At 44.1% G+C, this 12,886-nt stretch overlaps 1 protein-coding gene across 1 annotated transcript in view; it reads right to left on the reverse strand.

The window, feature by feature from the left end:
* ARMC3 (armadillo repeat containing 3) overlaps positions 1–12,886 on the reverse strand; it is a 101,289-nt gene that overhangs the window by 23,677 nt on the left and 64,726 nt on the right. The window contains exons 13-16 of the mRNA XM_003930665.4: positions 11,516–11,684; positions 8,259–8,356; positions 7,187–7,285; positions 6,648–6,743 (exon numbers count right to left, since the gene is read on the reverse strand). Of these exons, the coding sequence (XP_003930714.3) occupies positions 6,648–6,743; positions 7,187–7,285; positions 8,259–8,356; positions 11,516–11,684 (462 nt within the window). The remainder of the gene's footprint in view (positions 1–6,647; positions 6,744–7,186; positions 7,286–8,258; positions 8,357–11,515; positions 11,685–12,886) is intronic.

A 12,886-nucleotide genomic window follows, 5' to 3' on the forward strand; every position in this document is an offset into this window, starting at 1 on the left:
AATGAATGAATTGTAGAAAAGAAGGTGAGAAGGTGTTTATATGCGACTAAGAAACAATATCCGCTTCTGAAAGACTTTAGTAGTCAAGATTTGGGGGAAGAAACAACAACAGTTAAGTTATGGGTAAAAAGAGGGAAGTGGGAGGTTATTTTAAAAACACAAATGTTTTAGGAAATCATTATCCTATAGATCAAGATTATGTGAGTAACAGAAATGTTAAAGCATTTGCTGTAAATATCTAAAAGGCTTCAGACACAAGCAGCCTGGAAAGAAGATATGAACAAAGAGAGAGCAAAACAACTAACTTTTAAATGTGTGTAATAAACTCATGTCCAATCAAGTGAACATTTATGAAAACTGATCTGAATACAAAAGAACACTGTAGATAGAACTTACCAGACATTTCACAAACAAGTCTAGTGAGCGCTATTTTTAAATGTTTACATTTAAATGTCCTCTATAAGGAAAAGCTTTAGAAGGAATGTTAGATATGTTGGTTTCCATGAAGACTAAGGAAGGAGGGAGTGGATAAACAGGAACAAATTAATCACGTCTCCTATGAGTGTTTTGCCATGGACGGGAGTACAACTAAAGCCTTCAAAACCAAAAGTAATGCGGTGCCTGGTCACCCAGGAGACAGCACTTTGAGTTTCCACGCTGCGTGGTAATGATGCTCATCAGGAAAAAGAAATCCATACTTTCCCTTTCTCTTCTCCATTTTAGAACACTTCACACGTAATTGATCTTACTTCTTTCCCATCTCTTCTCTCCTCTCCCTTTCAAAAATGTAGCCACTCCACGGTTCTCAATGTCTCCTTATTCTTTGTCAGTATCTCTCACTCTTTTTATTTTTTCCTTTATTACCTTCTTTTAATTTTTTTTTTTTTTAACTTTTAAGTTCAGGGATATATGTGCAGGTTTATGACATAGGTAAATTTGTGTCATGGGGGTTTTTTGTACAGATTATCTCATTGCTCGGGTATTAAGCCTAGTACCCACCATTCGTTGTTTTTCCTAATCCTCTCCCTCCTCCCAGCCTCCACCCTCCAGTAGACCCCAGTGTGTGTTTCTGTTCCCCTCTGTGTGTCCCTATGTTCTCATCATTTAGCTCCCACTTATAAGTGAGAAAATGTAGAATTTGATTTCTGTTCCTGCATCGGTTTGCTGAGGATAATGGCCTGCAGCTCTATGCATGTCCCTGCAAGGAACATGAGCTCATTCTTTTTTATGGCTGCATAATATTCCATGGTGTATATGTACCACATTTTCTTTATCCAGTCTATTGTTGTTGGGCATTTAGGTTGATTCCATGTCTCTGCTACTGTCTCACTCTTTTTTTTTTTTTTTTTTTTTTTTTTTTGAGATGAACTTTTGCTCTTGTTGCCCAGGCTGGAGTGCATTGGCATGCACTCAGCTCACGGCAACCTCTACCTCCTGGGTTCAAGTGATTCACCTGCCTCAGCCTCCCAAGTAGCTGGGATACAGGCATGCACCACCACGCCCGACTAATTTTGTATTTTTAGTAGAGACAGGGTTTCTCCATGTTGGTCAGACTGGTATCGAACTCCTAACCTCAGGTGATCTACCCACCTCTGCTTCCCAAAGTGCTGGCATTCCAGGCATGAGCCATCATACCCGGCCTTGTCTCACTCTTTTTAACATAAAATAGTCTCAATGGCCTTATCAGATGAATACAGTTAAAACGTTTTATTCTGTTTCCTGGAGTCCAGAGTTTTAATAGTCACAAGACAAGAAGGGTTGACCAGGACCACAGGGCTATGGCTAATCTACCCCTGAATGGATCAAAGGCTAAGGAGGGAAGAGAGAATGGAGGCACACTGAGCTCCTAAGTGTGCCAGGCAGTGCTCAGGCACTTTCCTGACACCATCCCTGCTCTTACAGCAGCTCTTTGAGGCAGGGATCATCATTTTCATTTACAGTTCAGAAGGCCAAGGCCCAGTTGTGTCTGAATTCAAAGTCTCTGTGTTCTCCTTCAGGGTTTATCGTCAAGTGGGGAGTGAGCTGCCAGAATGTGCAGAGAAAGAGGGAGAGAGACGACAGTACAAAGAAGGAATAATTATTCTCATTTGTTGATATTTGTTCTCCCTGGGCATATTGTAAAGGAGTCAAACATCTGTTCCTTTCAGCAAGCAGCATTCAATGACTGAAGTAATTTGAAATATTTAATCAATCAATATTTCTTTACTGCCCCTGATGTGCCTGACTATTCTAGGCTCTGTGGATAAAAAGATTAAAGAAAGGCATGGTCCCAGATCTCAAACAGCTCATTGTTTCGTAAGAAAGACAAATAAATCAACACAAATCAGTACAGATAGAATCCATTCACAGAGCAGTTTCAGTTTTTCGGGATGACTAATGACTGTGTTCTGGAGGGCTAATGTATAGCATGGAGACATTATATCTAATAATACTGTACTGTATACTTGAAATTTTCTAAGAGAGTGGATCTTCGGTGTTCTCACCACAAAATTACAAAAAACGAAAGGGAACTCTGAGGTGATAGAAGTGTTAATTAACTTAATTGTGGTAAACATTTCACAATGTACACAGATAGCAAAACATCATGTTTAAATGCACATAATAATTCAGTGGACAGTTTTGCCTCACTAAAGTGAGAAAAAAAACCATAGCTAACTAAATAATTAATCAAAAACCTAAATTCACAAAAAAATGGGCACAAAATAAATGTTTACCCTGGAGTGATCACAGAAGGCTTTACAAAAACAAAATTATGAAGAAAATAAAGAATAAATAAGAACTTCAGGCCCACAAAACAAGAAAGGCTATTCCAGGACAGGCTACGGTTGGAGTTTGGGCTTCCTCTGTAAATGAGAGGGAACTTTATTTTAGGCAGAATCATATGATCTGACTCTCATTTTAAAAGATGTGTAGTAGCCGGCCATGGTGGCTCATGTCTGTAATCCCAGCACTTTGGAAGGCCGATGCAGGCAGATCACATGAGGCCAGGGGTTCGAGACCACCCTGGCCAAAACCCCGTCTCTAATTAAAAAAAAAAAAAAATTAGCTGGGCATGATGGTGAGCACCTGTAATCCCAGCTACTAGGGAGGCGGAGGCATGAGAATTGCTTGAACCTGGGAGGCAGAAGTTGCAGTGAGCCAGGATCGCACCACTGCACTCCAGCCTGGCGACAGAGTGAGATTTGGTCTAAAAAACAACAAACAACAACAACAAAAAAAGGTGGGGGCAAGCACCTCCGAGGGTGTGTGCATGGAGGATGGGTTTATGGAGGGTTATGCAAAAGTGGGAGGATTTACAGTATAAGAAGAAGATTGCTGTGAATGATACGTAACAAAGTCCTGAACTAGGGAAGCAAAGGTGAACATGAAGGGAAGAAATGGATGTGGGAGAGTGAAGACATAGAGTGGATAAGATTCTTTTGGTCATTCCATATTAGGGATAAATGAGAAGGACTTCAAGATGATTCCTAGGCATAGGTGATTATGGTTAACATGAACCAGCACAGGGAAGCGGGGGCAGGCAGCTTGGGAGCTGCGGTGAACAATGAGCTCAGGTTGGAACATATTGAACTTGAGATGCCTTCGGAGTGATAGGGCAGAGGACTCTACCAGGGAACTGGACACACAGGTCTGGACTCTAGAGGGGTCTCAGCTTTGGAGTGGGAGCTAAAACTGTGGAGAGTAGGAATAGGAGGAAATGAAGAACCCCGGGGAACACTGGTATTTACGGTATTGCAAAGGATGAGAAGATAGCACCAAGGGCCCAAAAAGAAGGGATTTATCCGTAGAACAAAGTGACATGGATCTAATGAGATCAAGATGTGAGTGCTTCACAGTGTTACAGAAAATGTCAGCGTCAAGTATCACAATAAAGCAAACCAGAGCTGTGTGGCGATCAGCAGCTTGATGTTCACAAGCACACAAAATGAGTTCCCACCCAGAAGGATTGCCCAAAAGATCTAGGATTAAGAACCAGATTAAGCTGTAAGAAAAGTTAAGACAGTTTTTAAAAGCCAAGAAGAGCAGAAGAACCAAAAATGAGAGCTGATGTTCTCCAGTCTGGGAAAGGCATGCTTTGACTGAGGGACCGTATTTACACCAGGGTCCTGTGGCTGCTCATCAGTCAGGTGGCTTGTCTCTAGCAAAAGAGCAGAAGGCTGAGTCTTCCCCAGGGCCATAGCTGTGTGGACTACAGGGGACACTTGTCTCAGAGGCAGCCAATGTTCTGGCTGGCCTGTGAAAATAAGATTGTGTCTCCTGAAAATGCACAAAGAGACAGAGGCTGTACGTGATTGCTTCCAGGCTTTTGAACTGGAAGGCTGCTTTGGAATTGGGGCCTCGATGTGGTCCCTTAGCAAGCCAAGGTCACATGCAAGCTACAGTTAGAGGTGAGACTGTAACAAAAAGGAAGATACTATGCGGGTGGAGAGAGAAAAAGAAAGGGGAAGAGAGACGGGCAGGCCCTGCAGTTGTGACCTGTCCCCTTAAGGACCCTCTGCATCCCTGCACTGGATTCCTTTACATGCTTGTACAGCTGGAGTGGGTTTTGGCTCCTTGCAACTGTTTAGTACAATGATAATAGTAACAATGGGAGCTGACATTTGTTGACTGTTTACCATGCGCCGGGCACGAAGTTAAGCATTTCACATGTGTTGACTTACTTGACGCTTACAACAGCACTATGAAAATGGTTCTACTTTTATTTCTGTTTTACGGATAAGGAAACAGAGGCAAAGAGAAGGTAATCTATTTGCTCCAGATGCATCATTTATAAGTATGGAACTTGTCGGAAATAATGTTTTCCTGCAAAAGTTTGCATTTCTGTTCTTTTGAATAAGTGTGAATGCCTATGAGTGCCAGCCAGGCATGGCGCTAAGTACAGGGATGAAGAGAAAGTATTCAAATAAGTCCATGTCTTTATTCTTGAGGAGCTTTTAGTCCAGCGGGGAGAAGCTCAGAGAGGCCCAAGGGCAGGGCAGAGCAAAACAAAGAAGGAGGACAGGAAGACAAGGACAAGGAATGGAAAGGAAAGGAATGGAAAGGGAAGGAGAGAGAAGGAAAGGGAAGGAGAGAAGAGGGAAGGGAAGGAGAGAAGAGGGAAGGGAAGGAGAGAAGAGGGAAGGGAAGGAGAGAAGAGGGAAGGGAAGGAGAGAAGAGGGAAGGGAAGGAGAGGGAAGGGAAGGGAAGGAGAGGGAAGGGAAAAGAAGGAAGGGGGAGGAAGGGGAAGAGAGGGGAGGGAAGGGAAGGGAAGGAGAAGGGAGGGAAGAGAAGCAGAGGGGAGGGAAGGGAAGGAGAGGGGTGGGGCGGGAAGGAGAGAGAAGAGGGGAGGACAGATAATGGGAAGGAAGGGGCTAGAGAAGGAAAAGGAAGGGAAAGAGAGGGAATGGGAAGGGAGAGGAAGGGAGGGAATGGGAGGGGAGAGGAGCACAGGGAAGGGAAGAACAGGGAAGGGGAAGGAAGGGAAGAGAGATGGGGCGGAAGAGAGGGAGATGAAGGGGAGGGAAGGGAAGGACAGGGAAGGGGAGCGGAGAACAAGCAGAAGCTAGGGACTGGAACCGCAGGAGCAGATGAGAAGCAATGATGAGAATACTGAGCACCAGAGACTGTAGCAACAGGAAAGAAAGCCAGAGACAGAAAATGAAGAGGTCTCAGAGGAAGGGCAAGCCACTGCCTAGCCTTGGGAGCTCCTAGGAGAGCCGAGGTCTGGCATCTTCCCCACGGCCGCCAGTGCCCCGCGGCTCCTGCAGGCGTAAGTCTACCATAATTCAGTACAGCTTTCCAAAGGATCCGGGAGAGTTCTCACAGAAGTATGTTTTTAAAGTGTGTGAACGTGTAGGGCCAGGCACGGTGGCTCATCCCTATAATCCCAGCACTTTGGGAGGTCGAGGCAGATGGATCCCGAGGTCGGGAGTCTGAAATCAACCTGGTCAACATGGTGAAACCCCGACTCTACAAAAAATACAAAAATTAGCCAGGCATGGTGGCACGCGCCTGTAGTCCCAGCTACTTGGGAGACTGAGGCAGGAGCATCGCTCGAACCTGGGAGGCGGAGGCTGCAGTGAGCCGAGATGGCGCCACTGCATTCCAGAGCGAAACTCTGTCTCAGAAGAAAAAAATGTCAACATGTAGAAGAAAGTACGTTTAAAGTACACAGGCCTCAAAAGCACGTTGTAATTGTCCCAACCAAGTGAGCGTGTTGTGTCTTTTCTCCTCCGTGGTCCTTCTCCCACGGAGGGCAGAGACAGGGAGGGGGGCAAAGGGGATGGGAAAGGGGGCCTGGGCCCAGCCCAGGTGTGGGGCTCCCCACCTTCGAAAGGCAGCAGAAACCCTCACACCGAGTTGGTTACCCAGGGTTGGGCTTTCAAAGGATGGACCAGAGACTGCTGTCCCTTCTGTCATTTTTTAAATTAAAGCGACTGTAGGACCCTGTTGTTCCTACAAGTGATCCAAGTGACCCGAGTTTTCAGCCGGAGCCAGAAGACAGTTCTCTCTGGGTAAATTTTAAAGAGATGGTAGGAGACAACAATCAAGTTCCTTTTTAATTTCATCTCATGAGTCTTGCCTGGTTCAACACACTGAAGGCGGAAGAGAGCTTCCTACTGCCACCAGCCTGGCTGGGTACCCAGGAACTCGGGACACTTTCTTACCTCCCTCCTTTTTCCTTGGTGGCGCTTTTGCTGAGAACAGTGTTTCGTCCAGAAGCTGGCTCCGATTTGTCTTCTGTGGGAGACCCAAATCCGGCACTAAAATGATAACTATTTTTTCTTGTCATTTGAAAAAAAACCACAACCAATTTCAATCACATGGAAAATAACAATACATTACATTTGCATTTAGAGTTTACAAGGCATTCTTACTTCATTATATGATTTGATTCCTTTCCCCATCACGAAGCTGGGGACCCAGCGTTATTTCATCTGCAGCTAAGAAAATGAAAGCCGCATAGACCCTAAGTCATGTGGCCCAAATCACTGCAGGTCAGCGGCAGCTAGAATGTAGAACCAGATTTCCTGGCTCCTTCTCCAGAGATCCTTCCCACAGCAATGTAAAAGGCAGTTGTGCAATTGTATTGCCATAAGAAGAATGAAAATCCAGTTGCCCAAATCTAAAATCTAAAACATTTTTTCACGCTCAAATTAAAGGGGGAGTTATTTGCGTATAGCTAAAACATTCATTCATTTCTTACTTGCTCTTGTCTTTACTTGATCTTCTTAAGGAAGATGAAGAAGAAATGCTTCGCCCATAACCAGTGTCTGATTTATCTTCCATAGATGAAGGTGGAGAACTGAAATTTTACACATTTAAAATTATATATAGATTAAAATAATCTATTTGTCAATAGATTATTGCTTTATTCCACAAACCAGAATTTTTTCCTGAAAGTCACAGCTGGAGCTGACTTTTAACAGTGACATACTATTTTTAAAGTATAAAGGAGGAGTTATTTTTTGTTTGTTTTTTTGAGACAGGGTCTCTGTCACCCAGGCTAGAGTTCAGGCATATGATTATGGCTCACTGCAGCCTCGAATTCCTGGGCTCAAACAATCCTCCCACCTCAGCTGTAGCTGAGACTACAGGCATGCACCACCATATACAGCTAATTTTTGTATTTTTTGTATAGATGGGGTTTTGTCATGTTTCCCAAGCTGGTCTTAAACTCCTGAGCTCAAGGAATCACCTGCATCAGCCTCACAGTGTTGGGATTACAGGTGTGAGCCACTGCCAAATGACTATTATAAAGCCTTTCATAAGCTAGAACAGAAATTATTTGTATAAAATGTATCACATAGGTACTATATAGCTATATAGATATACATGATCATTTTTAAGAAGACCATGGGAGCTTTCATTTTTAGCTCTACCATTTACTTCTTATATCAAAGAGAAACGTTGGGTGGTAACTGTACTCCAGCACACAGCCCTGGAGAATTATAAACATGATCCATCTTGGTTTGCTGCTATTTACACTTCCTTCAGTGACTTCTCGGTAAGAGGCCTTGACTTCAGAATGTGCTTGAAATTGACTGGTAGTATGGAGTCAAAGGAAGGGAGCAGAGAGCTCATTGATTTGCGGTGGTGGCTATTTCACGGTTATTCCACGTCAGGCTACGAGTTTATGAGCCGGTGTTTATTTTCACGGAGGTGCTGGATACAGGAGAAAAGAATCGGGGAATCTTGGCATATTCACATGCTGATAGAGAAACAACACCACCACAAGTACGTGCTTCCATGCAACCCCTCTGCCTGCAAAGACTCACACATCAGATTTACTGTTGATTAAGAGTATAGCCCGTAGGTCACTTGGTTCCTGTAAGCAGAGCTCCTTCAAAGGCAGCAGTTTCGTGCCGGGATTTATCTGTAAGATAATTTAAGCGCTAAAAGGTAGTATCTGCATGGGGTCATATTTTTGAAAATGAGTACAGACAGAACATGTTCTCAGCAGTTTGCAGTGTCTAATTTCACACACACAAACATGCACGTGTATAATATACATATATAAATTTATAAACAGGAACCTGAAGTTTGTGGATATTCTTGCCTTTGGGCAGGACAGATCCAGTTCCTTATCATCTCGATTGCTTTACACTCAGCTGTTTTATGTCATCATTATCATCTTGGCCCCTGGAAGTATTTGGATTGGCAAATTCATCTATATACCTGAGGGAGAACTGACTGCCTGCAAAAGTAACTGGGTACTGGAACAGATGACTAAAAGTGTTGTGAGTGTGTCTAAAAGTAGGCTAGACAAAGCCCTGTGCGGGCAGTTTCACCAGCCTGGAGGAAGAGGGCTAGACTAGATCAGTTCTGAGATATTTTTCCAATTTTGTTATAGTCGAATCCCTTTCTCATCCAAGATACCTTTCATCGTCCTTTGGAAAGAAGGCAAAAGTGAGCCTTTTAAAATAAGACTGACCCCGCCATTTTTCTGCCCAGGATCCTGCCACGGTTCCTGCTGCAGTCAGAGTGAAGGCCATGTCCTTCCGCTGTTCTCCAAGACTCACATGACCTGGCCTCCGTTAGCCCTCTGCTCTCGGGTCTGCTCCCCTCCCACTTTGCTCGCCCGGCTCTAGCCGCACCAGCCTTCTTGCTGTGCCTAGCACATGCCAAGCATATATTCATTCATGGCTCTTGCAATGGTGGTTTCCTCTGCCTAGAAAACAACCCCAGATTTGCCCAGGACTTCCCCCAGCCCCAGATTTGCCCAGAACTAAGGCCCTCACGTCCTGCAAGTTTGAGCTTGGAAATGATGATCCCATCAGTGAGATCCATCTAACCACCATTTCTAAAATTGCAACCGCCCGCACCTCAGGGCTCCCCAGCATTTCAGAGCGCCTCACCCTGCCTCTGCGCTGCTCTCTTCTCCCTCCCTGGTGACTTTTATTTATTTATTGAAGATTGATTCTCACTCTTTTGCTCAGGCTGAAGGGCAATGGTGCAATCTCGGCTCACTACAACCTCTGTCTCCCAAGTTCAAGTGATTCTCCTGCCTCAGCCTCCCGAGTAGCTGGGATTACAGGTGCATGCCACCACCCCTGGCTAATTTTTGTATTTTTAGTAGAGATGAGGTTTCACCATGTTGGTCAGGTGGTCTCGAACTCCTGACCTCAAGTGATCCACCTGCCTCGGCCTCCCAAAGTGCTGGGATTACAGGCCCGTGCCTCTCATTTCTACCCTGGGATAGGATTTGTTTCAGTATCCTGTTAGATGTTTATCCTCTGTCCCCCGGCACTGGTACCATGGGAGCGGAGACCTTGGTCTCCATTGTTTATTCACAGACTCCAGTATCAGAAACTTGGAAAAATATTTACTGAATGAATGAATCAGAGCATCCCCCTTTAGAAAAGAAACTGTCTCATTAAATGTTTTAAAACTTCATGACCAAACACCTTTTGTCACGATTTAATCTGATCTATGGCAGGGTTTTCCTGGTGAGTGCTCTTCGATCGTTTTTCGGCTTTTTCCCTCGGGTTTCTTGTTTGTTTCTCCCCCTCTTGCTTTTCTTAAAGCAGCTTTGTCCTGATGCTGCAGCATTCTTTTTAAATTATCACTGAAGGAGGTGGGCTTCCTGGGAGCGATGTCTCAGTGGTTTGTGTGTGTTGCAGGGTGTTACAGGGCACGGCAGTGGTGGCAACAGGTCGGGAGGTCGGGGAGGCAGAAGGGAGAGTGAGTGTCAAGTTTTGGGCGAGCTGTTTTGAATTATTCAAATTTTCTCTAGTTCTCCACTACCGCGATCGAGTGTTTCCTGCAACCGAGACTCAGTGATTCACTTTTATGGCCCTGTCTCCTCTGCTTCTTGGAACCGAATCGGTCCCAGAAGGCTTCTGCTGTCAGCCTCACTCCCCATGTCCTGAGTTCTTACACCTGCCTGGAAGACAACCCTTAACAGCTCTTGCATTTCTGAGTTCTCCCGTGACCTCAGGAAGCGCACAGCGCTCATGGTGCTTGCTTTCTGAGCTCTGCTTTCATTAGGTCCCTTGTTCCTGTCTGTGATTTTTTTTTTCCTTTTCCTTTTTCCTCCGGCACAGCTTCTGTCTGATCTTGGGAGCTTTTGGCAACCCTTAAAAATGTTTTAACTCTGCAGACCATATCTGCTTCCTAGTTCTGCTTAAAATGGAATTCGTGGGCTTTTAACATTTCCGCCATTCTCTTCATTGCTTTTGGTTTCCAGAAGAAGTAGAAAATACTGACTAAACCAGTCATGTAAAAAGTGTCCTCAAGATTTCAATTTCTAGCTTCTCACTTCTCTCAACATTCATGTAATGGAAATAATAGAGCCCCCAAATTTTAAATGCTACTGTCTTTTTAAAGACAGGCTGGAGGGCAGTGGTGTGATCATAGTTCACTGCATCCTTGAACTCTGGGATCAAGCTGTCCTAACTCAGCCTCCTGAGTAGATCGGACTACAGAGGCATGCCACCATACCCAGGTAATTTTTAAAAGTTTTTTTGTAGAGACAGGCTTTCACTATGTTCCCCAGGCTGATGTCAAACTCCTGCCTCAAGTGATTCTCCTACCTTAGACTCCCAAAGTTCTGGGATTACAGGCATGAGTCATGTGACCTGCTCCTTCTTTTATGTCATTTTTTTTGGATAGGGTCTTGCTATGCTGCCTGGGCTGGAGTGCAATGGCTGCTCACAGGTGCAACCACAGTGCACTGTAGCCTCGAACTCCTGGGCTCTTGGTCTCAAGTGATCCTCCTGCTTCAGCCTCACAAATAGCTGGGACTCCAGGTATGCATCACCATGCCCACCCAGCTTTTCTTTTGTATCTTGTCTGAAACTTGAGACTGCCACTACCAAGCTGATTTAATTACAAGTAATCACATTCTAGTTAAAACTGAACAAAAAATGCAAAATCTTATAACCAAAGTTAAGAATGAAGTGCTGATTTTTGAGTTTCTGCCTGTGAAATATAAATCACATTCAGTGATTCTGAAATTGCAATGTAATGGTATCAGGATTAAATAAAAATTATTATCCTACATACTAAAGTACAAATAAGTGCTGTCACTTACCCGACCATAATCATAGAATCCGTCGTTAATTATGTTACTTGACGATAAATAGCCGGTCTGGCTGTATTTCAGGGAAAGATTGTTGTTGAGCAACTTACTATAAGCTGCCTCGCTGAATTTATTTTTCCGACTTCCTGATAGGTTAACTTCTTCAAGGACATCTAAAGCCCTTTCAATAAAAACAAGAAGCGTTATTTGTTTTATACAAGCCAATCAACACTGAGTCTCCATTTCTATACTGACTTAAGATCCTGAAGGGAGAAGAGATGGAGCTTAAAGCCTCCCCCACCCTTTTAGGTAAAGTAATTCTGACAGAATTATAAAGACAAATCTGCCCTTCTTAAGGATACATATGCCAAGTAGTAACTCATATTCAAACAGGTGAAAAGGACACTTTCAGGAGAAAGAGTTCTTTGTTCATCTAAAAGCAAAATTCGTATAGGACCTCAGCTTTTTCATCTAACTAAATGCAATATATGCAAAGAATCCAAATGTTTAGAAATTAATAAAGGAAACCTATCTATAGAAACTTAAAACCTGGGGCCAGATGTGGTGGCTCACCGCTGTAATCCCAGCACTTTAGGAGGCTGAGGCGGGCAAATCACTTGAGATTAGGAGTTCGAGACCAGCCTGGCCAACATGGCAAAACTGTCTCTATTAAAAATATAAAAGAGTAATCCTAGATACTCGGGAGGCTGAGACAGGAGAATTGCTTGAATCTAAGAGGTAGAAGTTGCAGTGTGAGATCACACCACTGTACTTTAGCCTGGGCAACAGAGCAAGACTCTGAAAGAAAGAGAAAAAGAAAGAAAGAAAGAGAGAAAGAGAGAGAGAGAGGGAGGAAGGGAAGGAAAGAAGGAAGGGAAGGGAGGACAGGAAAAACCCTATTTGCTGATGTGCTGAAGGCAACAAACTCATCTGCTTTTGGTCAACAGAACTCATTGGTGAGGGTGGTTAAATGTGGAATTCTGGTGAAAAGGTTTGGATGGGTGGGGAAGAAAATAGAGGTGATAGTCATAGCTCGCCCATTTAATTTTAGCCTTGAAAGTTGGGAGAAAAATAGAATTTGTTTGGCAGTAGCAGAAGAAAGTAAAAGAGAAGCATTTATCAAGATAAAGGGGTTAGAAAAAAATATCAAAGATGATTTTTTCAAGGGCAGTGGGGGAACATTCACATGCGGTGAATGGGTACCCCTCTGCCTCCAGGCGGTTCCTTCTAGCCAGGACTGGTCCTGGGGACACGCAGAGCTCCTGAGTGTTCTGCGGACTGACAGAGCAGCGCAGACTCTGCTTGAAATTCCTTGGGCCTGAAGAGTGTGCCTTTCCATCATCTGCTCTTCATCTGAGCCAGAAACTTGAGATGGCATCCACT

Source organism: Saimiri boliviensis, chromosome 8, assembly GCF_048565385.1.
Source record: "Saimiri boliviensis isolate mSaiBol1 chromosome 8, mSaiBol1.pri, whole genome shotgun sequence".
NCBI classification, from domain to species: Eukaryota; Metazoa; Chordata; class Mammalia; order Primates; family Cebidae; genus Saimiri; species Saimiri boliviensis.